The sequence below is a fragment of the Perognathus longimembris genome, chromosome 10 (genome assembly GCF_023159225.1).
Source record: "Perognathus longimembris pacificus isolate PPM17 chromosome 10, ASM2315922v1, whole genome shotgun sequence".
NCBI classification, from domain to species: Eukaryota; Metazoa; Chordata; class Mammalia; order Rodentia; family Heteromyidae; genus Perognathus; species Perognathus longimembris.
Window position 1 is genome coordinate 72,347,069 of NC_063170.1, and position 27,218 is coordinate 72,374,286.

At 49.8% G+C, this 27,218-nt stretch overlaps 3 protein-coding genes across 3 annotated transcripts in view; 1 reads left to right on the forward strand and 2 right to left on the reverse strand.

The window, feature by feature from the left end:
- Window positions 1–1,291, forward strand: LOC125358879 (histone H1.10). Its single transcript, XM_048356374.1, has one exon. The coding sequence runs from the start codon at window positions 347–349 to the stop codon at window positions 944–946; it is 600 nt and encodes a 199-aa protein (XP_048212331.1). The 5' UTR covers window positions 1–346; the 3' UTR covers window positions 947–1,291.
- Window positions 1,292–8,123: 6,832 nt separating this feature from the next.
- Hmces (5-hydroxymethylcytosine binding, ES cell specific) lies at window positions 8,124–19,147 on the reverse strand. The gene is made up of 6 exons (XM_048356370.1): window positions 18,580–19,147; window positions 14,581–14,724; window positions 13,033–13,158; window positions 11,073–11,257; window positions 9,502–9,694; window positions 8,124–8,674 (listed from the first exon to the last, which is right to left on the reverse strand). Exons 1-6 carry the CDS (start codon window positions 18,760–18,762, stop codon window positions 8,435–8,437), a joined length of 1,071 nt encoding a protein of 356 aa, XP_048212327.1. The 5' UTR covers window positions 18,763–19,147; the 3' UTR covers window positions 8,124–8,434.
- Window positions 19,148–20,119: 972 nt separating this feature from the next.
- Window positions 20,120–27,218, reverse strand: part of Copg1 (COPI coat complex subunit gamma 1) — a 34,543-nt gene continuing 27,444 nt past the window's right edge. The window contains exons 21-24 of the mRNA XM_048356368.1: window positions 26,755–26,852; window positions 24,735–24,873; window positions 24,419–24,517; window positions 20,120–20,372 (exon numbers count right to left, since the gene is read on the reverse strand). Of these exons, the coding sequence (XP_048212325.1) occupies window positions 20,242–20,372; window positions 24,419–24,517; window positions 24,735–24,873; window positions 26,755–26,852 (467 nt within the window). The 3' untranslated portion in view covers window positions 20,120–20,241. The remainder of the gene's footprint in view (window positions 20,373–24,418; window positions 24,518–24,734; window positions 24,874–26,754; window positions 26,853–27,218) is intronic.

Genomic DNA, 27,218 nt, shown 5'->3' on the forward strand with positions numbered 1-27,218 from the left:
CGGCGGCGCGGGCCGAGCCCCGGCTGTTGGTGCTCTCAACGCGGTCCGCCGAGAGGAAATAAAAGCGGGGCGGGGCGCCGTCCTCGCCAGAACGCGGCGCGCGCCCCGTCTCCGCAGCAGCTCGCTCGGCCTCGCCCCGGCCCCCGGTCCCCGGCGGGACCCCTCCCCGCGCCGCCCCCCGCCCGCCCCAGCCCTGCCGCCCGGGCCCAGGCCCGGCCGCGGCCGCTCCCGCCCGGAGCCGCCGCGCGCCCCCAGCCCCGCGGCGCCGCCCCGGCCCCTCGCCTTCCTCTTCCCGGCGCGGCCCCCAGGCGTCCGCGCGCCGCCCGCCGCCAACCCGCTGGCCACCATGTCGGTGGAGCTGGAGGAGGCCCTGCCGCCCACCGGCGCCGAGGGGGCCCGCAAGGCGGCCCGGGGCGGCCCGGCGGCCCCGGCCCGCAAGAGGAAGAGCCGCAAGAAGAACCAGCCCGGCAAGTACAGCCAGCTGGTGGTGGAGACGATCCGCCGGCTGGGCGAGCGCGGCGGCTCCTCGCTGGCCCGGGTCTACGCGGAGGCCAAGAAGGTGCCGTGGTTCGACCAGCAGAACGGGCGCACCTACCTCAAGTACTCGATCCGCGCGCTGGTGCAGAACGACACGCTGCTGCAGGTCAAGGGCACCGGCGCCAACGGCTCCTTCAAGCTCAACCGCAAGAAGCTGGAGGCCGGCGCGGGCCGCGGGGCCGCCAGCCCGCCGCCCGCCGCGCCCCAGGCCGGGCGGGCCGCGCCCCAGGCCGGGCGGGCGGCGGCCGGCGCGCGCGCGGACACCCGGCCCGCCGGGGCCCGGCCGGACCGCCGCGCGCCCCCGCAGGGCAAAGGCGCCGGGGCCCCGAAGGCGGCGGCCGCCGGCGCCAAGAAGGTGAAGAAGGCGGCCAAGCCCAGCGTCCCCAAGGTGCCCAAGGGCCGCAAGTGAGCGCGCCCCGGCCTCGGCGTCTCCACCCCGGGGTGCTCGGTTTTGTGCGGTTCCGTCGGGCCCGGGCCCCCCCCCCCGCGCCCCCTCCCTCGTGCCCCCCGCCCCCCGCCTCCCCTCCCCCCGCCGTGCCGCCTTCTGTTGTTTGCTCTAGGTTTTTGAAACGGCCCTGGCGACGCTCCTATTGGCTCTCGCCCTTGGCAAAAGCCGTCGCCATGGTTACCAGCCCGGCGGCGCCAATGGGCAGGCCGCGCCCGCCCGGCCTCGGCGGCCCGTCCTCCCCCGGCCCCCGGGCGCGCGGCCCCTCCGCGCCGCGGCCCCCCGGCGCAATAAAGCGTTCAACCTCGAGCCTCTGGTCGTTTTCTGCGGGGGGCGGCCGAGCGGGTTGCGGAAAGATCTGGCGGGGGGGCGTGGGGGCAGAGAGAGGAGGGGTCCCTGGGAGTTGGGGTAGTCTAGCTCCAGGAAGAATGGCAGATGCCCCTGGGGGGGCCGTGTGGGTGGGTGAGGGACACCCGAGGGGTCGCCAGGAGAGGATGGCCACGGCTGAGATGCACGGTGGCAACCGGTCCTGCCTGGGGAAAACTAGGGCGGGAGGCCTGGGTCTGGACACCATGTTGTTCACGGATTGAGGAAAACCCGAGTGACAGCAGCGGCTAGGCGGGTGGCTGGAGGAGAGGCCGGCCCCTGAGCCACCCTGGAGCTGCCAGGGCACCCCGGGAGCGGCCCCCGTGAAGGGTGGGGCTCAGCCTGGGGCACAGGCCCCTGAGGCACCGAGACTGAAGACAACCTCCGTGTCCGTGCTGGCTCTGGGGCCACCCAGCCCTGTTCTGCGACCCCAGCTCCTCCACGTTACCTGCCCAAGTCCACTGGGCCCTTGCCTGGACTAACCACGAATACTTACGCCTTGCCCAGTAGCTCCACATCCTGGAGGGGTTCCCAAGACTAAGCCATGGGGACCCTGGTGCCCACTGGGGGCCGGTGCTCAAAGGGCCACACGGCCTGTCGGAACCTCGCAGCAACCCAGGGGGAATGTGTGCAGAGCTGATTGTGGATGCAGATGCTTTGTCTCTGGGAGGCCACAGTCCGTGGCCAGACCAGGACTCAGGCTGTACCTGACTCCACAGCCTGTGTTCCCCAATCATGAGTCTCAGATCCCTTTCCTTCTTTCTTGTGTGTCTGGGGCTTGGCCCAGGGAGGGGGCCTTGATTCCAGTGAACACTGCAGGCAGCTGGGGGCCAAGAAGGAGAGCCTCCTGCAGAGGTCGCTCAGTGTGGCTGGGAGGCAGTGGGGTTATGAAACAGCCATGGCCTCACTGCCACCCCCTGCCCGCACTGATGAGGAAGGGAGTTTGGCACCATCCAACTCACTAGGCAAGGGGCAGGTGCTGTGCCTGGCTCTACCAGGTGGTTTGGTCTGTTCTTCCCAAGCTTCAGTTTCCTCAAGTAGAGGCAAGATGTGTGCACGCACTCGTGTGTGTGTGTGTGTGTGTGTGTATGTGTGTATGTGAGAGTTGTGGGGCTTGAACTCAGCCTGGACGCTGTCCTGAGCTCTTTGCTCAAGGCTAGTGGCTCTACCATTTTGAGCCACAGCTCCACTTCCAGTTTCTGATGGTTAATTGGAGATGAGTCTCATGGACTTTCCTACCCCAGCTGGTTTCAAGCCACAATCCTCAAATCTCCACCTCCTGAGTAGCTAGGATTATAGGGATGAGCCAACAGTGCCCAGCAGAAAGATTTACCCACCTGCTATTAGACTGGCTTCTTTATAAGCCACCTCAAGATCTCAGGCAGGCTTTGAGATACCCATGTTTATCTCCATCCTGGCCCCAAGATAACCCTAACTGGGGCTGGGGATATGGCCTAGTGGCAAGAGTGCTTGCCTTGTGTACATGAGGCCCTGGGTTCAATTCCCCAGCACCACATATACAGAAAATGGCCAGAAGTGGCGCTGTGGCTCAAGTGGCAGAGTGCTAGCCTTGAGCAAAAAGAAGCCAGGGACAGTGCTCAGGCCCTGAGTCCAAGCCCCAGGACTGGCCAAAAAAAGAAAAAAAAAAAGATAACCCTACTGACCCTGCAGCCTCAGGACCTTAGGTCTGGATCCCTACCAACCAGCATCTTTGGCCCAGCCTGCTTGTAACTGTCCAGCCTGCCAGCCAGGCTTGGAGTTGAGCATAGGGCCTTCCAGGCTGAGGCCTCGTCACCTTGCCTGGTGTTAGACACTGGGGGATGTGACTCTAGCTGTGTTGGCAGCACCACCAGCTCTGAAGTAGCGATGCACCCAACTCTCCCACAAACACTGCTGGGGCCACAGGCCACATACAAGATGGAAGTAAGTCTTGAGGAAGGATTGATAAAATACAGTGAGGTCCCATATGGAAGGACCCCCCCCGCCCCCCAGTCATTCACTCTGGTCTGGATCCTCTAGACTGTTCCAGGCTGGGGATAGAAGAGGACTCACACACACAGGACAACGCAGCCAACAGCGTCCAGAAGGGTCTTCCAGTCCAGAGCACCTCCAAGGCCCTGAGGGACTCCCTCAGTTTCCCAGTTTTCATGCAAAATGACAAGGAGTAGAGATTGCCCCTGAAAATCATTTCAATGGAGTTCACAAAAAAACAATACTCATTCTCAGGATGCTGAGATGTAAGAACCAGGTTCAAAGTTAGTCCAGGCAGACAAATCATGCTATGTTGAAACCCTCTGTGATGGGAGACAAGGCAGTAATGGAGACCAGGCCGTGGAACTGAGGTTTGGGGCACCTGGGGCCTTGTAGCCTTCTTCTAGCTTCAGGTGCCCAAGGTCATTTATAAAAGGTGTTTATTGAGTAGGGCACAGGGGCAGATGTACAGAAAATTAGGTCACAGTATTCTTGAATCCACAGCACCTATCATGTGATACAATCTTATTCAAGTGATTACTTAGGAAACAGGGGTAAACAGTAAATGACTTACAATTTGCATGGGCTTCTGTCTGTCCCTGAGATCCCACAAAGTTTGGGGTGGAATTAGCCTACACCCAGGATGGAAATCTGAATTCCTGTCACATCAGGACTGATTGACCTTTTCAGGGAACTCTCAGCGTTCTGAGAGTATGTTGGGATGCCTTCCAAACTCCTAGTCCCTTTTGGGTCTCACAGTTCCGCTTTTGGGGCTCTCACAATGGTACTCTCCTGTTTTATTTTTGTGCGGGTACAGGGACTTGGACAGCCTGGTAGCACATCCTTAGCTTTATCCCCTCAAGGCTAGGGCTCTACCACCTGGATCACAGTTCTACTTCCAGCTTTTTGGTGGATAATTAGGAATAAAAGTTTTGGGGCTGGGAATATGGCCTAGTGGCAAAAATGCTTGCCTCATATACATGAAGCCCTGGGTTCAATTCCCCAGCACCACATATATAGAAAACAGCCAGAGGCGCTGTGACTCAAGTGGCAGAGTGCTAGCCTTGAGCAGAAAGAAGCCAGGGACAGTGCTCAGGCCCTGAGTTCAAGGCCCAGAACTGGCCAAAAAAAAAAAAAAAAGGAATAAAAGTTTCATGGAATCCAGGCACTAGTGGCTCAGTTCAAAGCTAGCCTGGGCAGGAAAGTTTGTAAAACTCATCTCCAGGTAACCACTCAAAAACCGCAGATCCAGAGATGGCAGTGTGGATCAAGTGGCAGAGCACTAGCCTTGAGCAGAATGGCTAAGGGACCGCGACCAGGTCCTGAGTTCAAGCCTCACTACCCCTTTCCCCCCCCCCCGCCCCCCAAATAAAAAAAGTCTCATGGACTTTCTTGCTGGGGCTCATTTCAAACTGCATTTCCTTAGATCTCAACCTCCAGAGCCATCAGTCTTGGCTAAATCCTGAGACTCTTATCTTGAAATAACCAGTAAAAAGCCAGAACTAGAGGCATAGCTCAAGTGGTAGAATGTCAGCCTGTGTGGAAAAAGCCTTGTGCTAAATTCAAGCCCCAGTATCATCACACATACACAGACAGACAGACACACAGAGTCTTGCATGGCTCATGCTTGTAATCTTAGAGTCTCAGTCTCAGGAGGCTGAAATCTGAGGATCGTGGTTCAAAGCCAGACCAAGTAGGAAAGTCTGTGAGACTCTTACCTCCAATAAAGTACAGAGATGAGAGAGAGAGAGAGAGAGAGAGAGAGAGAGAGAGAGAGAGAGAGAGAGAGAGAGAGAGAGAGAGAGAGAGAGAGAGGAGATAAGCTGGAAGTAGTTGTGGCTCAAGTGGTAGAGCCCTGACCTTGAGCAAGAAAGCTCAGGGACAGTACCCAGGCTCTGAGTTTGAGCCCCAGGAAGCACACCCCCCCCCCCCGAAAAAAAAGGAAAACAAAATTCAGGTACTTCTAAAATAAGTGAAGATTTGAAAATAATTTGGCAGTAAAGCTGATGACTCAGAAAAGTTTCAGAGGAATGCATTTATGAAACCTGAAACTCATAAAGCAGTATTTTCTTATATAAGAATGTGCTTTTAACATCATGTCTATATAAAGGTACAATAACTTCTCCGGTGCCGGTGGCTCACGCCTGTAATCCTGGCTGCTCAATAGGCTGAGATCTGAGGACCTTGGTTCCAGGCCAGCCAGGCAGAAAAGTCCCAGCCCCTCAGATTCTTATCTCCAATCAGCAGCCAACAGTCGGAAGTGGAGGCATGGCTCAAGTGTACCTTAAATGAAGATTACTCACACCTCGGAGCGCTTCTTTTCCTGTTAAGACTCCCCACTGCCCTGGGCCCCTGTCTCCTGCCTTCTCCGGAGGCTGAGATCTGAGGATGGAGTTGGGAGCCGGGCAGGAAAGTCCCCACGACTCCCACTCCAGTTAAGCAGCAAAAAGCCCAACGTGGAGCTGGGGCTCCAGCGGCGGCGGCCGCCCGAGGTGGGAGGGGCTCAGGCCCGGTGATGCCTGCCCACGACTCCACGGCGAGAAGGGGTGGGAGATGATGGGAAACAAAGAATGTCGTTCATCAACCGACGCAGAAATGAAAAGGACTACTCCAGTGAACGCTCTAGTCATCTCCATTTCAACAAGCTTCTTAAAACAGCGCGGGAGCAGGGGCGGAGAGGGCCGGGCTGCGGCCCGGGAGGGGGAGGGAGAGGGGCCCGGGGGACGGAAAGGGGCCCGGAGGCGGGGAGGGGCCGAGGAGGCGGGGAGGGGCCGGGGAGACGGAAGGGGGTCCGGGGAGGGAGGAGAAGGCCCGGGCCGGCGCACCAGGCCCGCGGGAATCGCGGGGACCCGTTAGGTCCGCTGGGCCTCGACCCTCAGCCACGCCTTCGCAGCCCTGCTTGGACAGCGCCCTCTGATTGGCGGAAACCCGGATCCCTGATTTGCATAGGGCCTGGACCGAAGCCCCCCCAGCTAGAGTGCGGGCGGGGCGGGGCGGGGCTTAGGCCCACCTAGGCTGAGCCAACCCTCCTGCTCCCCTAGGGATGGGGGAAAGGCCTCTCCAGGGGTCCGGCTGCTGAAAGCTGATTCCAGCTTCCAAGGCTCCAATACCCTTGTGATAGAGAACAGACTAACAACCACAATTTTGTTTTGTTTCTTGGCGCCGGTCACAGGGCTTGAACTCAGGATCTAGGCTAGTTGCTGTTCCTGGGCGTTTTTGCTTAAGGCTAGTGCTCTACCATGGGGCACAGCTCCAATTCTGCCTTTTTGCTGGTTAATTGGAGATAAGAGTCTCAAGGACTTTCCTGCCCTGGCTGGCTTTGAATAGTGATCCTCAGATCTCAGCCTCCCGAGTAACACAGGCATGAGCCACCTGACAGCTGGTCAGACTTGTTTTAGTTTTATTTTTGCTTGCACTCAGGGCCTGAGCACTGTCCCTGGCTTCTTCGTGCTCGAGGCCCAGCACTCTACCACTTGAGCCACAGCACCACTTCCAGCTTTTTCTGTATATGTGGTGCTGAGAATCAAACCGAGGGCTTCATACAAGCTAGGCAAGCACTCTACCAGTAGGCCACATTCCCAGCCCCCAGACTTTTTTATATTGACATAAGTGTAGCATTCATGACCCCAACAGTAGCTGCTTGATGGCAGTACAACCTGAAAGCAGTAAGTGTTACTGGTTCCCTCCTCATTCCCTCCTGGAGTCTAGAGTGCTTGACTGTCAGAACCCATAGTCTGTTGTCATTCCAAAGAAAAAGGTAGGCTTAAAGTGAGCAGAGCCACCACCCAGTGCCCTGAACCCTCCAGGCCTGTTTTGTCTATGAGCGTCCAATAAAGAGAAAGCCCTTTGAGAAACACAAAAGCCTTACCTAGGTTTTTTGTGGTTTATTTTTTTTTGCCAGTCCTGAGACTTGAACTCAGGGCCTGAGCACTGTCCCTGGTTTCTTTTTGCTTAAGGCTAGCCCTCTACCACTTGAGCCACAGTGTCACTTCCGGCTTTTTCTATATATGTGGTACTGAGGAATTGAACCCAGGGCTTCAGGCAAGCTAGGCAAGCACTCTACCAGTAGGCCACATCCCCAAAATGTTTGTGATGAGATATATTTTTGGACCTAGGGATGATGCTATGTTTCCTGGGAACCATGTAGTTTCCTGGGAAGTGCTGATCGATTAGGACCAGGTCTCAGGCCTTGGTGGTGTTTTGTCATTCTAAGATTTGTCACAAATGATGAGGATGCATGAGGGACAGTGACATCTATGATTTTCCCTGTCAGTTTGAGCATTGGTCCCTTAACAACGGGACTTGGGAGGAGCCATTGGGAAAGGTGTAATTAATATGGCAGTAGGCCCAGCTCTGGAGTGTCTCTGTTTGAGCTATTTAGGGAACAGGGTTCCATAACTGTTGGGGAGGACCTCCCTCAGGGTCAAGGATAAAGTCAGCAAAGGGGAGTATGGTAGGTGGCATCAGGCTCCCCAAGGCATGGAGCATTCCTCAAGTCCAAGCTTTTTTTCTGGCTAGGTGGAGATGAGAGTCTCGTGGATTTCTCTGCTGGGCTGGCTTTGAATCACAATCTTCGTATCTAAGTTTTTGAGTAGCTTAGATTATAGGCAGGAGTCACTGGTGCCCAGGCTCAGGCTGGTTCTAAATAAAATGATTTAAGACAACCTCTACGTACTGAGAGTGAAGAGATGAAATAAGGACCCTCCCACCAAGCCCCTTTGTAGACTATTCCTCACAAAGTCCGGCCATCCCCTCCGTACCACTCTTTCCTTAGTGCAGATGCTAGAAAAACCAACATCTAAAGTGTAGGCCAACATTTATCAAATGTACTTTACTCAAAACAAAATGTATCCTAAGAACTTAGGTTTAAAAGACGGCAGGAGTCCTGAGGAAGCTTCGCCCAACCTTCCTGTGGTGAGGGTGGTGGGAGCCAAACCTCTCCTCCTCCCAGGCTGCCATGGACAGCCACTTTCTTCCTGGGTCCACCACGGCCAGCTAAGGCTGTGCCGCCTCTTCCCAAGCAAATACACTCCACTCCACTGCAGCACGAGAACCTGGTCTCAGCAGTATCTTTGGAGATATAACAGGCCATGGCCAGGGTCTGTGGAAATTCTGTCACTGGCTGTGAGGACGTTTGGCAGCTGGCTCTTCCTCCTTCTCCTCCTTCTTCAGCCATCGCTCCAGGAGTCCTGCACTACCTCTCTTGGCTGGCAGTGGGCTCTTCTGCAGGAACTGGCTGGACCACTGAGGCACATCCAACTCTTTCTTTGGGAGGGCTTTGGGGATTTCCTTTATGGGTGACTTTGTGGCCAGCCACTGCATCATCTTTTGGCTACTACCACTTGCTTTGGGCTCCTAGGAGATAGAGAAGGCAGTTTAAGGCACCGACCTTGAGCTTTTGGGGAGGACTACCTCAAAGAGCATAAGGGCCTTAGGAACTGGCCCAGATTGGGAAAGGAGGTGCCACTCAGTGTGCTCTAAGAATGGAATAGTAGCTATTAGAGGTTTAAACAAAGGCTGCAACAATGAAGCAGCCTCAGGGAAATGAAATAATTCAGTGGGGCATGTTAGAAAACCCAGAGGCTCACCCCTATAATCCCAGCCCCTCAGAAGGCTGAGATCTGAAGATTCTGGATTGGGGGGGGGGGGGTGAGGGGCTGGGAATATGGCCCAGTGGTAGAGTGCTTGCCTCACATACATGAAGCCCTGGGTTCGATTCCTCAGCACCACATATATAGAAAAAGCCAGAAGTGGCCCTGTGGCTCAAGTGGTAGAGTGCTAGCCTAGAGCAAAAGCAGCTTAAGGACAGTGCCCAGGACCTGAGGTCAAGCTCCAGGACCAGTACCAAAAAACAAAAAACAGATGGTGATCCTCCAATCTCAGCTTCCTGGGTGGCTGGAGTTACAGGCGTGAGCCACCAGTGCCCGGCTACCTTTTCTGTATTTGTGATGCTGAGGATGGAACCCAGGACCCTGATCATACTAGATAAGCACTCTGCCACTGCAGTGGAGCAAAGGCATCCTTCATATTAACAGTTTGGGAGAGTCACAGTTGCTCCATCTTGTCTTATCCAAGGAGTATCAGAGCTCTGGGTAGTTTAAAGTGCTGACTGTAAAAGGCTGTGTCCTGAAAGTCTAAACTTAAAACAATATAGCTCAAAAAGGACTAACCATGCCCCCTACCTTTTTAACCATCAAGTTGACAGGAACCAGACATTCAGGAGTATTGTTTCCAGAGTTGTTCACCACTGGAGACACTGGATGGAAAGTGATATTCTCTGTGGGGTGTATTAACTTCAGAGCTTCCTGAGATGAGACCTCACCAAAGTTGAGCCATTTGGAGACTGCTTCCTCTCCGTCTAATATGGCAGGCATCCTAGCCAGGAGGTCAAGAGTAACATTAGTGAGGGCAGGGAGACAGAGGATGGACTGAGTTCACTGATGGCTCAGTCATCTGAAGGGAAGCCTCACACTGTCTTGTCACCCGAGAGTCAACCCGTGGAGAGACAAATTATAATGTTTCATACTTCAGGCATGTAGGTATCTAGTCTCTCCGAAACAGGGTCTAGCTATGTAGCCTAGGCTGGCCTCGAACTTGAAATCGTCCAGCCTATAAAACCTGTCTCAAAAAAAAAGTTGGAACTTTTTGCCAGTCCTGGAGCTTGAACTCAGGGCCTGAGCACTGTCCCTGGCTTCTTTTTTTCTGGCTCAAGGTTAGCACTCTATCACTGGAGCCATAGCTCCACTTTCGGCTTTTTCTATATTTGTAGTGCTAAGGAATCAAATCCAGGGCTTCATATATACAAGTCAAGCACTCTTGCCACTAGGCCATATTCCCAGCCCCAGAAGTTGGAACTTTTAATGACATTAAATACCACAAACTTAGCTTCTTTTAGTGATAATAATGGTGGTTTTCAAACATAATTATATTTTCCAGAGCTTTCTTCAGTGAAGAAAAGACACAAGTACAGATGAAAATGGTGCAAAAGGATTCCAGCAGTGATACCAAGTTAAGTGAAGGAAACTGCTCATCAGAGCAAATGTTCAAAAAAAATTTTTTTGAAGGATCGAATCTTGGAGTCTTTATTAGAGCTTTAGTAGTTTGCATGTAGCCAGTTGTTACAAAGACCTGCAGCCTATAAATACCTTTAACACTGTCAAGAAACAGGCCAAGGCTGGGAATATGGCCTAGTGGTAAGAGTGCTTGCCTCCTATACATGAAGCTCTAGGTTCAATTCCCCAGCACCACATATACAGAAAACGGCCAGAAGGGGCGCTGTGGCTCAAGTGGCAGAGTGCTAGCCTTGAGCAAGAAGAAGCCAGGGACGGTGCTCAGGCCCTGAGTCCAAGGCCCAGGACTGGCAAGAAAAAAAAGAAAAGAAATAGACCAGAGAGGAAAGATAAAAAAAGACAATACCAACAAACCAATTCAGCTCCAATGGGAGCTGACTTGGGACACCATGGTGACCAGAGACGAGCCAGGAGACAGGACATAGGATGCAAACACAGACATGTAGCATGGTGCCCCCCCCCCAAATTTTTATGCTGTAAGCAGGGCACCAATGGCTCATGCCTGTAATCCTGGCTACTCAAGAGGCCGAGATCTGAGGATCACAGTTTAAAGCCAGCCTGGGCAGGAAAGTCTGAGACTCTTAGCTCCATTTAACCACCAGAAAAATGGAAGTGGAACTGTGGCTCAAGTGGTAGAGCGCTGGCCTTGAGTACAAAGAGTAAAAGCAGAGGAAGTGTCTTACCTATGGTGGATGTCACTCAGAGCCCTGCAGGAGTCCACTGTGATGATGGTGTAGGAGTAGAGGAGGTCTCCGCCCTCTGGGGGTTCCCAGCAGTCAAAGATCCCCGCCATCGTCAGCAGCCTCCAGCTGTCCCAGGCCTTCTCCCAGTCCTCTGGGCTGCTGCCTACCGCACCACTGCTGCTTGACTGAAACAGATGAGAACATCAGATACACTTGACAGCCCACCCATAAGGAGCTAATTCAGACCACAAAACGTGGTCATTTTAGAAATAATTCAGCCCATACTTTTTTTGTGTGTGGGGGGGTCAGTTATGGGGCTTGAACTCAGGGCCTGGACACTGTCCCTTAGCTCTTCTGCTCAAGGCTAGTGCTGTAGCACTGGAGCCACAGCTCCACTTCTGGTTTCCTGGTGGTTAATTGGACAATAGAGTCTTACAGACCTTCCTACTAGGGCTGGCTTTGAACTGCTCCTTGGGATTTCAGCCTCCTTGAGTAGGTAGGCTTATGGGTGTGAACCACCAGCACCCAGCTTCAGCCCATTCTTTATCACTAGATCCACTGTCATCAACAGAAAGAGGCTTGGTGGCAAATAATAGTGAAGTTAAGATTTATAGTTCCTACTTTCTTCATTTGGAATTTTCAGGCCTTCTATACAGGTAACTTGAGCTCAAACCCATTTGTAAAATGAAGATCTCATACAACCTATACCTCTGTGTTTTGCTGAAGCAATCTTCTCTACGAAGCTCTTCCCACCCTCCTTTTTCATCATGCCGACTACCACACACTGTTCAAGCTTCCATTTAAAACCTGTAATACTCAAGTCTAAGAAATGCATTACTTGTACTCCAACAGTAAGAAAAAAAGCTAGGCAATTTAGAAAACCATACATTTTCCTAAGGTTATCAGTGACCGGAGATTGCTGGGTAATCAATGAGCCTGAAGAAAAACAGATAACCTCTCAGATAGAACACAAATACTAGCATATTGATGGCAACGAGAAGGAAGAAAAGGCTTCATACAAACAGTAAAGAACTCAGATATAATTATCAAAATGTTAAAAGCAGATCATGGGCAGTCTGAGAGTCTACAACCTCTGGGCACTGCAGAAATCAAGGGAGTTTGTGCCAGCACACAGGGTCTCTGCAGACCTCATCAACATGAGAACACAGGAGCAGACCAGCCTTCCTTGCTGTTGCTGCCTACAGAGGGGGAGCTCTTCCGCAGGAGGCCTTCCCTCATGACTTCTCTCCTGAGGACTTGTCTTCAGTTGCCAGGGAAAGATCTTAGCCTCCTAGCTAACTAGGATTATAGGCATGAGCCACTGGCATCCTGGTTTTTTTTTGTTGTTGTTGTTATTGTTTTGTTTGCAGACAGGCCTTACTATGTAGCTCAGGCTGGCCTCAAAAGCAAGATTCTCCTGCCTCAGTCTTCTGATTTCTCAGATTATCAGATTACACGTGGCTTTATTATTGAAGAAATGTCTATAAGAAGAAAAAAGTGGGCTGGGAATATGGCCTAGTGGCAAGAGTGCTTGTCTTGTATACATGAAGCCCTGGGTTCAATTCCCCAGCACCACATATATAGAAAAAGCCAGAAGTGGTGCTGTGGCTCAAGTGGCAGAGTGCTAGCCTTGAGCAAAAAGAAGCCAGGGACAGTGCTCAGGCCCTGAGTCCAAGCCCCAGGACTGGCAAAAAAACAAAAACAAAAGAAGAAAAAAGTGCCCTTCTTTATAGTCACTCATCACTTAATTATGTGATAGTTCTGAGCAATGCATCACTAGGCAATTTCATTGTTGAATAAACACCACAGGATGTATTCACACAAACCCACACAGTACAGCCTACTACACAGCCAGGCATGGGTACAGCCACTGTATATATGCACTCTATCCCTGACTAAAACCATTATGTTGTACATGATCATGGCTTGTTTTATGTACTCTTGGTGCAGCTGCTGATACCTTTTCTGTCTTGACTTGGGGAAAATAGATGAAGTATGGCTGCCTCTGGCTGGTTCCCTGACACCGCTGCCACTCATAGAATCCATCTGCCAAAACAACACAGCGTCTTCCCTTTCCCAGAGGCACCTGAGAGAAAATGCACAAGGTGACACAACCATGGTTCATGGGGTCCCACTGTATGTACAAGGTGACATAACTGTGTTTCAATGGATCCCTCTGTATGGACTGGAGTTAAAAAAAAAATCTCAGGTTTGAAATGGTAATCTTTCTGTATATCACATTTAAAACAAACAAACAAAAAAAATCCCCCAAAGAATCTCAGTTTCAGGGCTGGGGATGTAGGTGTTTGTTATTTTTGCTGGTCCTGGGACTTAAACTCAGGGCCTGAGCACTGTTCCTGAGCGTCTTTTGCTCAAGTCTAGCACTCTACCACTTGAGCCACAGTACCACTTCTGGCTTTTTTCTGAGTAGTTTATTAAAGATAAACAGACTTTTCTGCCCAGGATGGCTTTGAACTACAGTGCTCAGATCTTACTCTCCTGGTGGCTCAGGCCTATAATCCTAGCTACTTGAGAAGCTGAGATTGGAAAGATCTCAGTTCAAAGCCAGACAAGGCAAAAAAAGTTGTGAGACCCCTTCACAACCGAGAGCTAGGTGTGGTGGAACACATTCATGTCTCTGGCTGTGAGGGGAAGCCTAACATACATATACAGGCTGTGCCCAGCATGTGCTTGGGCAGGCAGTGAGAATATCCTCAACATAACCAGTGGTAATATGGCTCAGTGGGAAAAATGCCTGCCTAGCAAGGTAAGTCTCCAAGTTCAAACCCCAGTACCACCAATGTAAGTAAATATGTAAATAGAAATATTTACTGGTGGGGCTGGGGATATGGCCTAGTGGCAAGAATGCTTGCCTCGTATACATGAGGCCCTGGGTTCGAATCCCCAGCACCACATATACAGAAAATGGCCAGAAGTGGCGCTGTGGCTCAAGTGGCAGAGTGCTAGCCTTGAGCAAGAAGAAGCCAGGGACAGTGCTCAGGCCCTGAGTCCAAGCCCCAGGACTGGCAAAAAAAAACAAAACAAGAAATATTTACTGGAGGGCTGAGGATGTGGGTTACTGGTAGAGTGCTTGCCTAGCATGCATGAAGCCCTAGATTCAATTGTTGGTATCACATAAACAGAAAAAGCCGGAAGTGGCATTGTAGATCAAGTGGTAGAGCACTAGCCTTGAGCAGAGAGGCTCAGCGACAATGCCTAGGCTCTAAGTTTAAAACACAGAACTGGCCAAAAAAAAAAACAATTACAAAAAAACTGACCAGTTGAGCACAATCTATGGAATATGGAAAACAACTGTTTGAAATCAAGTTTTGGCCTATTGGTCTGTTACTAAACAGCACAGTATTCAATATTAACAACTGGGAGTATTCCTTGGAATGTCCTTTTATTTTTCAGGCATGCAAATTACTCGCATGCGCACGCGCGCGCATGTGTGTGTGTGTGTGTGTGTCTGTGTGTGTGTGTGTGTAAAGAATACGCCTCCACCCACCTTGAAGGACCATTTCTCCATCATGGTGTCACTACGACAGTTGGTGGTGTTGAACTGCAGCTTGGAAGGATCACTGTCTCTGAACCAGGAGGGAACCAATCCCCAGCGCATGGGCACAATGACTCGCTCTGATGAGTCTGAGTCCTGCCACAGAAAAGGCATTCATATCTATCAAGAAGACTATTCGCAATTTTATTTATTTATTTTTTGCCAGTCCTGGGCCTTGGCTTCTTTCCCTCCCCCCCCCCCCCCAAGGCTAGCACTCTGCCACTTGAGCCACAGCACCACTTCTGGCCATTTTCTATATATGCGGTACTGGGGAATCTAACGCAAGGCTTCATGTATATGACGCAAGCACTCTTGCCACTAGGCCATACTCCCAGCCCCCAGCCCCCAGCCCCCATTTGCAATTTTAAAAAAGCAAATTGCGCATGTGTACTACATCATCATTATTGCTGAAATACAAAGACTAAAAGATGATTAAAAGGGAAAGGGTCAGGGCTGGGGCCTAATGGTAGAGTGCTTGCCTTGAATACATTTAGCCCTGGGTTCAATTCCTCAGCACTACATATATAGAAAAATCCAGAAGTGGCGCTGTGGCTCAAGTGGTAGAATGCTAGACTTGAGCAAAAAGAAGCCAGGGACAGTGCTCAGGTCCTGATTTCAAACCCCAGATGGGGCTCAGGCCTGTAATCCCAGTATCTAAGGCAGAAATATTACAAATTCAAAAGCCTGGGCTTACAGTAAGACCCTATGTTAAAAACCAAACCACAGCCTAGCACCAATGGCTATAATCCTAGCTACTCAGGAGGCTGAGATCTGAAAATTCTGGTTCAAAGATAGTTCAGACAGACAAATCCAAGAGACTTTTTTTTTCTTTCCGGCTCCTGGGGCTTGAACTCAGGGCCTGAGTACTGTCACCGGGTACTGTCAATGAGTAAACCTCTTTGTGCTCAAGGTTAGCACTCTACCAATTGAGCCACTACCACTTCTGGCCTTTTCATGGTTAACTGGAGATCAGAGACTTACGGACTTTCCTGCCAGGGCTGGCTTCAAACAAGGACCCTTAGATCTTAGCCTCCTGTGCAGTTAAGATTATAGGCATAAGCCACCGGCCTCCATGCTATTGGTCACTTTTAACTCATGTGTTCACTGGACCAAACCCAAAGTGAGCGCCAGGGATACAATATAGCTGAAAAGCCAAAATACTGAGGAAATTACTTAGCATTAGTCATCTTTGCCACCGACCTTAAGGTAGAGAAATGAAAAAGGAAGTAATTTACAAATCAGTGGTTTTCAATGCAAATTTGCAATCTATGGCCGTTGGGATTTGGATGAACTGCTGGTATGCGTCGAATTTTTATAATTTACAGGTTTGAGAAAATGAAATACCAAGTTAAGAAACCATGCAATTCTCTTTTCTTCTTGTCAATACTGGGGCTTAAACTCAGGGTCTTGGGCTCTCAGCTTTCTTGCTCACAGCTGGTATTCTACCACTTAAGTTGCATCTGTAGTTTGGCTTTTACCTGGTTAATTGGGAGATAAAGTCTCTCAGATTTTCCTGCCCAGGCTAGCTTTGAACTGGGATTCTCGTGATCTCAACTTCCTGTGTAGTTAGGATTAATGCATGAGCAATTAGCCACCTGATAAACCCAAGCAATGGTAACAAAACTTATTAAAGACCTACCCTCAAACACAACTTCAGCAAATCCTTACCAGTGACACAGTCTAGCGCTGTTTAGGAGACCAACTCTCTCTACTCATGGTTCCAACATCTATATATGGAATAAGGACTGCTGGACCTCAGTTTCAACTGTCAATCACTTGTTGGGTACTACAGAAAGTCACAGTCTTTCTCTATTTCTGTCTTTTTATCTGTTAAGTCTTTTTTCTAATTAACACTCATTCTATAATTCTCTAGAGATATTAAGGAAAGAATGAGGGCTAAAAAAGTATAAGACTAATATACTTAATCATTTTCTTCCTTCTTATTTTATGTCTTTCTTTTTTTGGACAGTCCAGGGCCTTGGACTCAGGGCCTGAGCACTGTCCCTGGCTTTTTCTGGCTCAAGGCTAGCACTCTGCCACTTGAGCCACAGCACCACTTCTGGCCATTTTCTATATATGTGGTGCTGGGGAATCGAACCCAGGGCTTCATGTATATGAGGCAAGCACTCTTGCCACAAGGCCATATTCCCAGCTCTTTTATGTCTTTCTTTCAAATATATTCTCTACTCCTTGATTTCTCTTTTCCTTTCCTTGATTTCCTGCTCCTTAAAAATGTCTAAATAGCTATGTGCTGGTCAGGAAACTGACATCTGATAGTTGAGGTTCAAAGGCAGCCTGGGGAGGGCTGGGGATGTGGCCTAGTGGCAAGAGTGCCTGCCTCATAAACATGAGGCCCTGGGTTCGATTTCCCCAGCACCACATATACAGAAAATGGCCAGAAGTGGCGCTGTGCTATTTTCAAATATTCATACCAACTGTTATTCATGGTAACATAATAATTTGGGCTGGGAATGTGGCCTAGTGGTAGAGTGCTTGCCTAGCATGCATGAAGCCCTGGGTTCCATTCCCCAGCACCACATACACAGAAAAAAGCCTGAAGTGGCGCTGTGGCTCATGTGGCAGAGTGCTAGCCTTGAGCAAAAAGAAGCCAGGGACAGTGCTCAGGCCCTGAGTTCAAGGCCCAGGACTGGCAACAAAAACAAAACCAAACAAAGGCAGCCTGGGCAGGAAAGTCCAGGAGACACTTTATCTCAATTAACTACCCAAAAACCAGAAGTGGTGCTATGGTTCAAAGTGGTGGAGTGCTAGTCTTGAGTGAAAATGCTCAGGGACGGCACCCAGGCTCTGATTTCAATATCCAGTACCAGCACACACAAAACAAGTTTCGATAGGGAAGTAAGGTGTGTATCTTCTAAAAATGACTCACGAATAAACCATTTCATGTAAATGGCTTCACTCAACCGAAAAGATCAAAACTGGGGTTAGTGTAGCTCAGTGACAAAGTGTGTGCTTATCATTTGCAGAGCCATGAGTTCCATTACCAGAAAAACGTTATATAACTGTTTACTTCAAGGCGAGCACTTTACCAATAGGCCATATTCCCAGCCCCATAACTGTTGACTTCAAAATGATAAAAATGTGATCCTTGTAATGCAGATGAGTACTTTTGACTGTCAAGAGATTTGAAGAGTATATATCAGAGGTATAATCAACTTTGTTTTTTTCGGCCCGCCCTGGAGCTTGGACTCAGGGCCTGAGCAGTCCCTGGCTTCTTTTTGCTCAAGGCTAGCACTCTGCCACTTGAGCCACAGTGCCACTTCTGGTCATTTTCTGTATATGTGGTACTGGGGAATCGAACCCACGGTATAATCAAGTTTATAACATGATCTCAGAGCCAGAAGTGGTACTGTGACTCAAGTAGTAGGGTACTACCTTTGAGTCAAAGAAGCTCAGTGACAGTACTGAGTTCAAGTCCCAGGACTAGCAAAAAAAAAAAAATCTCAGCATAATGAACCAAATATGATCAAAATCCAGCAAAAGTGGGCTAAAGTGTGTAGCTCACTAGTAGTGTTACTTAGCATTCATTACTTAACATTCATCATGACATCCTGGGCTCCTTTTTCACACACATACAGATAAAATCCAGGAAAGAAAAACCACGCTTTTAAAAAACGATTATTGGGAAAGTGGCCCTGTGGCTCAAGTGGTAGAGCACAAGCCTTGAGCTGAAGAGCTCAGGGCCAGTGCCCAGGCCGAGTCCAAGCCCCATGGAAAAAAAAAAAAGTGAACGTTATGGGTCATGCAGCGTGGTTTTCAACTGGAGCCAGCTCGTGGGTTAAGGCTGCTTTGGATGTCACCGGGAGGCAGAGCCGGCACCAAGACACAGAGGAGTTGGAGGAGGAGCGTCACAACTGAGACCAGAGGCCAATCGGCCCTAAGTCATGATGCAGGGGGCTTCGCAGGCCAAAAGTCGGGGTGGTCCTGGGTTACCTTCTCCAAGTGCAGTCGGGAGAGCAGCACTGGGCTGCAGGACCGAGGGCTCTGGTTGTAGGACGGGCAGTACTTCTCCGGGTCCCTCCACTGCGGGAAGCGCTGCTGGCCCCGCCGGTCTCGGTAGGCACAGGCTCTCGTGAGGGCCTCCCGGGGCAAGTGGCAGGACGTGCGGCCACACATCGTGTGGTCCGGGCCCGGGGGTCCCGGAACAGGAGGTCAGGCGAGCGCCCGGAGGCCCCGCGCACCTTCCCACCGTGGCGGGCCCGCGGAACTGCCGCCGCTTCCTTGGGCAGTGTCCGGGGGCAGCCGCTGTCGGGCCCGCACCTGCCTCGCACTAGGAAGGCCACGGGGCCCCGTCTGGCTGCCGTGAGACACCGATGTCGGGGCCCCGCACGCGTCCCGCGCCACGCCGGGCACCGTCTCGGGGAAGGGGGCTGGGTGGGCTCACCGGGTGAGCGGCGCCCGCCCCGCAGGCCGCAGGCGCGGGCAGGCTGGCCCCGGCGTCTCTGCCCCCGCGGCCACCGCCACCCGCACCAGTGTTTCCGCGCTCACCGCCCCTCAACCCGCACGGTCGCGCCCGGCGGCGTCCGACGTCTCCTCTGCGTCCGTCCGCCGCGCCCGGGGCGCCGCAGCCCCGCCCCCCGCCAGCCAGGAGCCCCGCCCCTTCCGGACCCGCCCCCTCCAGTCCCCGGCTTCCGACCCGGCTGTTTCCCTCCGAGTGGCTGTTTTCTCAGCTCAGGGTGGAATTTTCCAGAAGCTTCGAAGGAGGGCCGGGGAGCAGCTCCGTGTTCCACATGTTCTAACCCCGCATCAAAGAGGGGAAAACAGCCTCAGCCGGAAGCCCCCAGGGGTGCATTCCACCGGCGTGACTGCCCCGCTGGTGGGGCAGGGCGGCCTGGGGACTCCCCCAGACCTCCGGCCCCCCAACTCGATGCTCGGGGTCTGCGCCCTGGGGCATCGCCAGCCTTCTCCCCTGGCTGCCAGAGCCTGGCTGATGCGGGGCCGCGCCCTGGCGAACCTCCCAAGGCCTCCAGAAAGCAGGAAGGGAGCGGGTGGGCCCTCCTGTGGGAGTCCCACCTGGGGAGGGGGAGGTTGGGCTCTGCGTGTGGGTCTGCAGAAACAATATTCGGTACAGACATGCTGGTCAACGACACAGATGAGATAGATAGCCTCTTTGTGGATGAGTCCAAGAGAAGGGTGTGAAGGTTTTCTTCATTCCTGACCCTATGCCTGCAAGCAGGACAGCGAGGTATGGTCAAACTAAAATAAGTTATACCCTCACAGTCCTGGATGAGGGACAGTTTTCTTTTTGCCAGTCCTGGGGCTTGGACTCAGTGCCTGAGCACTGTCCCTGGCTTCTTTTTGCTCAAGGCCAGCACTCTGCCACTTGAGCCACAGCGCCACTTCTGGCCATTTTCTGTATATGTGGTGCTGAGGAATCGAACCTAGGGCTTCATGTATATGAGGCAAGCACCCTTGCCACTAGGCCATAGTCCCAGCCCCGAGGGACAGAATTTTTTTAAAATTCACAATATTCTTAATTTTATTTTATCTTTTGGCAGAGGCTTGGGAAGTGGTTTTCACCAGTGTTGAGGGGAGGGGCAACTTCTGTGTACTGTTGAGGGAAAGGCAAGAGTAGCGCCTACTCAGGCTAGACCTCTAGCCCACAGATGCCAAGATGATGTCTACTGGCAGTTCCTCTGAACTTCTGGCTGTCACCTGCATTGTCACTGTGTCCAAAAGCAGCAGCCGGGATTTCACAAGGATGTCATGACCTCCCCGGAACACACCTGGAAGGAAGCAGAAGTATAGTGGTAAAAGGGAAGAAAGGCTGGCTGGCTGTGTGGAGCTAGGCTACTGGTGGTATCCACAGCAAACCATCAAAGTAGCACTGGTGGAGGTAACATGGTAGATTAATTAGGGCCTAGCACTACTGAATAGTATATCCACCTAAAGAACTGAGACCAGACAGCAAAAGACACAAAACTGTTTCCAAAGAAATACCAGGAGGGCTGGGAATGTGGTATAGTGGTAGAATGTTTGCCTAGCATGCATGAAGCCCTGGGTTCGATTCTTCAGTACCACATAAACAGAAAGAGCTGGAAATAGCACTGTGGCTCAAGTGGTAGAGTGCTAGCCTTGAGCAAAAGAAGTTCAGGGACAGTACCCAGGCCCTGAGTTCAAGCCCTAGGACTGGCAGGAGAAAAAAAAAGAAATACCAGAAGGAAATGAAACTCCTTGCTTCTGCCCCTTTCTAGTCCTTCAAATTCCCACAGGAATTCTAATTCCCTTGGAAAGCCTTTCGGCCCTGGAAAAAGAGGATTTGCAAAGAGAATTAACAACCAATGAGAATGTCACAGGACCCAACCAGTTAAAAAGCACCATCCAAAAACCTATTATGTTACTATTATATAATATTAAATAATAATTACTATTATTGTATTTTATGTCGATACCAGGCTTTATTTAGGGTGTATGTATTGTCCCTTATCAATTTTACTCAAGGCTAGCACTCAACCACTTAAGCCATAGTTCCACTTCCAGCTTTTGCTGGTTCAATGGAGATGATAGTCACAAAGTTTTTCCAGCCTGGGCTGGCTTTGAACCTCAATCTTCAGATCTCAGTGTCCTGAATAGCAAGGATTATAGGCATGAGCCACCAATGCCCAGCTTCTAAAACCCAATTATAACAGGGGCAGGAAGCCAATTAGAGCACAACCCAAGTCACAAGAACAATTATAAGGTGGGTGCCAGAGCCCAGGCTTAGAACTCGAGGCTGAGATCTGAAGGAGGCAGAGTTCAAAGCCAGCCAGGGCAGGAAAGTTGGTGAGACTCTTTATCTCTAACAAACTCAGAAAAAGCTAGAAATGGTGCTGTGGCCTTGAGCAAAAGTTCTAGGACAGTGACCAGGCCCAGAGTTCAAGCCCCAGGACCAGCAAAAATAAACAAATAAAAAAACAACACTGGAGTTAGCCATGGCCTTCTACAGAGAGACTACTCTACAGAATAAAGTTCTTCCTGCTAACCCTTTATATCCCTGGAACCTGAGAAGGTAAGGGTGGCAGCGGCGGGCAGTGAAGCTACAGGGCTACCACTACATGGTCACTAAACTGGCTCTGCCCACCATGTCCAGTGTCAAAGCAGGCAGGAGAGCTAGGCTCAGATACCTGAGTGAGGCCTACACATGTCATATTACTTCCCTGAACTTTAGAATGCTCAAAAAGAAGCAAGTGCTACTCTTATTTCAAGCTTCTGTCAAACTAATCCGTGAGCATGAAAGGCTTACACCTGATGTCACAGAGGGACTCACACAGGGAGCTGAATAAGAGAACAAGATGAAGGGGACAGACCCAACAAGAGTGGACCGCAAGACCCAAGGGACCAAGTTGTTTCATTATGGTTAGGAAGGCTGGGCCTACAGGCTGTCAACTATGACCACAACTGAAACACAACATCCTCTTAGCCCTGTTTATAAAGTCAATAAAGGGGAAAAAAAAAAAAAAAAAAAAGCAACCCAGACTAGGTGTATCGCTCAGTGGCAGAACACTTGCCGAGCAGGCACAAGTCCTGGGTTTTGATCTTCAGCTTCACAAGGAAAAAAATCATTTATTTTTGTTAATTGTTTGGGTTACAACTATTGTCCTTTTTGTGTTAAACCTAAGGTCACTATCCTTTAAGATACATAATAGGAATTACATATATATGATTGAAAAATAATCTGGGGAAAGTGGGCACACTTGCTACTAATGTGGACCCTGCAAAGTGAGCAGGTGGGTTGGTCATACCACTCAGTTGTGGGATATGTCTAAAAATTCCCAAGAGGAAATGCTTAGCTATTCTTTTCTGTCCTTTTTTTTTTTTTTTTTTTTTTTGGTTGCTTGTGGGGCTTGAACTCAGCTGTCCATGGGCTCCTGCTCAAAGCTAGTGCTTTCCCACTTGAGCAACAGCACCACTTCCAGCTTTTTTGAGTAGTTTATTGGAGATAAAAGTCTCATGGGCCCAGTGATTGTGGTTCATGCCTATAATCCGAACTACTGAGGAGGCTGAGAGCTGAGGATCAGATTCAAAGCCAGCCCAGGCAGGCAGGAAAATCCATGAGTCTCTTATCTCCAATTAATCACAGACAAAAAGCCAAAAGTGGTACTGTGGCTCAAGTGGTAGAGAGCTGACCTTGAGCAAAAGGAGCCTAGGGACAGGGCCCAGGCCCAAAGTTCAAGCCCCAGGACTGCAAAAAAACAAATAAGTCTCACACACTTTCCTGCCTGGGCTGGCTCTGATCTGAGAGCCTCAGATCTAAGTCTTCTGAGTAGCTAGATTACAGGCATGAGCCACAGGCACCCAACACCCACTCTTGTTAGAAAAGACCAACTAGCCCCACAGATACAAAGGACAAGCCGACAAGACAGAAAAGACAATGTAAACAGAAAGTACCAGAAAAAACTAATAGAAGATGCTTAATTTCATGCAAAATACAAAAAATGTACATTAAAATTACATGAAGATAGCATTATCCAAACTGGCAAAGATTCTACAGTGTGATGATGTATTACCTAGGACATATAAGAAAAGGTATATAGTTACTATGGAAGAAAACTTGGGATTATGAAAATAAATGCAAATCTGACTTAATCATGCCTCAGGAAATTTACCATAGATATTTTATGTAAAATAAAGTATGTACATTATTTATTATAGCACTGTTTGTAAAAGACTGGAAATAAATGTTCACCAATAGTGGCTGATTTCATAAAATGCAGTATAGGTATCCAAAGAAGCCATAAAAATGAATGTGGATTTACTTTGGAATTATAACAATTCTGAGACTGAACAGTGGTAATATTTGTATAACATGAATGTAATCCACTCACCTATATAAAGTTGTTATAACTGTAAATATTATGTGTATTTTATCAATAATCAAAATTAAAAGAATGCAAAAATTCTACATATTGACAAAATATCACTCAGATATAAAGGAAAGGCATTGCATACATAATTTTTTTTTTTTTTTTGGCTAATCCTAGGGCTTGAACTCATGGCCTGGGCTCTGTCCCTGAGCCTCTCTGTGCTCAAGGCTAGTGCATTAACACTTGAGCCACACCACCACTTCTGGCTTTCTGTGTATGTGGTTCGAAGGATTTGAACCCAGGGCTTCATGCATGCTAGGCAAGCACTCTACCACCAGGCCAAACTCCTGGCCCCTGCATACATAATTTTTACATAAACATCTGCATTAACAAAGACAGTGGTGGTGGTTCACACCTATAATCCTAGCTACTCAGTAGACTGATGATCATGGTTTGAAGCTAGCTCAGGCAGGAAAGTCCATGAGACTCTTATCCCAATTAACCACCAAAAAGCTGGAAGTGGATCTGTGACTCACCTTGAGCACAAAAGCTAAAGAGTACCTAGACCCTGAGTTCAAGTACACACACACACACACACACACACGGCCAGATGTGGTATAAATAGTTGTAGTCCCAGCACTTAGAAAGATGAAGGAGAAAGACAGAGTTCATGGCCAACCTGGGCTACATACCAAGACCGTCTCCCAAAAATATACTTTAAAAATTGTGTCTCAATGACCAGCTGAGCCCGTTACAGAATGAGTGAGTGACTGTCAGGAAAGGGCCCTGTGGCCCTGGAGCCTGATGGGCTGATGAGTGGACTGCTGGCAGCAGAGGAGGGAGGGACACTTGGTTAAAGATCTTTCATTCTTAGTGAATTTAAGTGCAGTGGAATCTGGCTCCGTGTGTTCCCAGTGCAGTCAGAAGCTTGGCCCCGCGACATTCCCACCCATAACCTACACAACCCTCCTAATTGCAGGGCTACTCACCCGCCAGGAGCAGTGTGTGGGTGTTCTTGTTATCTGGAACCTTGTCTGACCTCTCACAAGGATGCATTCCCAAAAACTTCACAATATTGCCCACAGCCTCTGTGGGGGAAAAGTCCAGTAACGTTAAGACTGATGCACACACACATTTTGCACTGAGAGCTATACATCCCTTCATGCAGCAGCATACCTCCATGCAGTGTGGGCTTCTAGCTAAACAGCATTTCATGCACATGTGCTCTAGAGAAGCACCTATCAGTAGTAGACCAGCTTCTGAAAGGCAGGGGGCTCAGAGATGGCACTCTACCCTGGATCATACCTTCAAGTGTCTTGATGGTAGACAGAGTGAACGTTTCCTCCTTTTCAAATTCATCCCCAACCTCATCCCAGGCTGCTTCAAAGCTCAATTTCATGACCTTTTGGATGTGGTCAGCTACAGTGACTTCTAGATCCTCCAGCTGGAGAAGGGAGGGAGAAGTTAGATACGTACCTCCCTGCTCCACATGTTCCTAGATCTCTGCTCTGAATCCACTTATCTATGCCTGCAATCAACTCAAAGGTGCTTACCAGGTACTGAGTATATGGCCGGCTTTGGGGACATAGTGATTTCATGGAGCCCCCATCGCTGAGGTGTTCACAGCCAGGAGGCAACCCTCCAGTGGGCAGCAGTTGCTTTTGACTCAGCAGATCCTCCCTGACATGTCCCGGCCCCCACTTCCATCTCAGCGTGCACTTGACACATCCTTTTCCCACCCACCTACCTTGGACTGACTACATCAACATTCATTATCCCCACAGATTTTCACTGAAACCCTACTATAGTGGTATTGGAGGCATATGTGACAAAGCTCCTACAGTACAAGGAATGCACAAAAAGTCTTAAGAAGCAGTTTCTGCCTGCTTTGGCTCCCCCAACCTGTTATGGTCCTGGGATGACATGGTGAAGGTCTCTTGCTTCGACTGACTGTACTGTTGGTCATGAGCTCTAACTACTCCTTGTTCCCAGACTGAGAGCAATGGTCTGTGCTCAGATGACACTGAACCACTACCCTCTGAGGAAACCCCAGGATCCCTCACTCAGTTGGCCAGAGAGGTGAATTTGGAAGGTCTGTTTCAGTGCATGAAAGGACTACTCAGCAGAACATATGGGTCTAATTTACCTAGAGAGCAACCAGTAATAGGAAGTATTAAAATCATGATAGCTCTGTGACCCAATGACTCTCACTGGAGTGTATCCTAAGAAAATCATCTGAAATGTGGATAAAATTTATACCCAAGGGACACTGATCTTTTTTGTAGTTGTTTCAATCAGTTGTGGGACTTGAACTCAGGGCCTGGATACTATTCCTGAGCTCCTTTTGCTCAAGGCTAGCACTCTACCACTTAGAGCCACAGTTCTACTTCTGGTTTTCTAGTGGTTAATTGGAGATAAGCGTCTCACAGACTTTCCTGCCAGGGCTGGCTCTGAACTGTGATCCTCAAATCTGAGCTTACTGAGTATCTAAGATTGCAGGTGTGAAGCCATGAGCACCCAGCTCCAAAGGGATAGTTAATGCAACATTATAAATGACATTGAATATTTTGAGGCAAGCACTCTACCACTAGGCCATATTCCCAGCCCCAACGATGAATATTTCGAAAACCAAATGCCCAAGATTAAAGGACTGAAATGACAACCAAGTTATCATACATGTATGTAGTAGAACAGAGTCATCAAAAACTGTTAGGGCCAGGAACTGGTGGCTCTTGCCTGTAATCATTTTGATAAATAAGGGCAAAGGAAAAAAAGATTCAGGGCCAAGAAAATGGCCTAGCAGTAGGGTGCTTGCCTTGCATGCATGAAGCCATGGGTTACATTCCTCAGCACCACATACACAGAAAAAGCCAGAAGTAGTGCTGTGGCTCAAGCAGAAGAGTGCTAAAAGAAGCCAGGGACAGTGCTCAGGCCCTGAGTCCAAGGCTCAGGACTGGCAAAACAACAAAAAAAGATTCATTGTGCTTATAAACTGACATGTTGAACTGAAATCCTTTTGTACAACTACTTAAATATTTAAAACAAGTTTTCTGTAATGAAAGAGGAAAATAGGCTGGTCTTAAGTGAAAAAAGCAAGATCTACAATATACACATGACCTCAAGACTTTTCCCACAGAAGAACTCCTAAGAATGGTGAGTAATGTTTTCCCATTTGTTTATATTTTGTCCTCCATACATAGGAACATGTATTTTGAAGATAAAGAAAATGTGTACTAAAGCATCTAGAAAAGGATTCCAGCTGGCTATCACCCAGAAGGAGCTGCTCTGCAGTCTTGGGCTGGGCCTCCCAGCGTGAGCGCCTTACCACATATTCGTCCTCATAGCCTTCGTCATCCGTCTCCCCTGTGGTTGGGTCACAGTCCTTGACAGTGAACTTCATCATGCAGCTAAATGTGCAGGACACTGTGGGGAGGAATGGTTAGGTTGTCCCCAGCTCAAAGGGATGAGTCCTCCATGGGGGGAGATGGCCACAGCCTGTCCTCTAGGATCCTGCTATGCTATCAGTAGCAGCAGCATGACATTCAACCCCCACAAGCTTAGGGGACAGGAGAGTTAAGCCACAGGCTCGGGGAGCAAAAAAAAGCAGACAATGCAGAGTGGCTCTGTCAGAGCCTGTCACAGGCCACTGAACAAGGTGTGAAAAGAGGCTGGCTGTTTTTTGGGGAGAAGAGGATGTGGGATACTAGAGGTTTGTCTCTGTTTTTGAAAGACAATGTGGTATCATGAAAGAGGACTTATTTGAACACCAAGTGATCGTTGGTTCTGAAC

Excerpts from the sequence above, each read along its gene's own strand:
- LOC125358879 (XM_048356374.1), top strand. The coding sequence starts at position 347 with ATGTCGGTGGAGCTGGAGGAGGCCCTGCCGCCCACCGGCGCCGAGGGG.
- Hmces (XM_048356370.1), bottom strand. The coding sequence starts at position 18,762 with ATGTGTGGCCGCACGTCCTGCCACTTGCCCCGGGAGGCCCTCACGAGA. Across the intron at positions 14,725-18,579 it reads CCCGACTGCACTTGGAGAAG|GACTCAGACTCATCAGAGCG; the intron begins GTAACCCAGGAC and ends TTTCTGTGGCAG. Across the intron at positions 13,159-14,580 it reads TGGAGAAATGGTCCTTCAAG|GTGCCTCTGGGAAAGGGAAG; the intron begins GTGGGTGGAGGC and ends ATTTTCTCTCAG.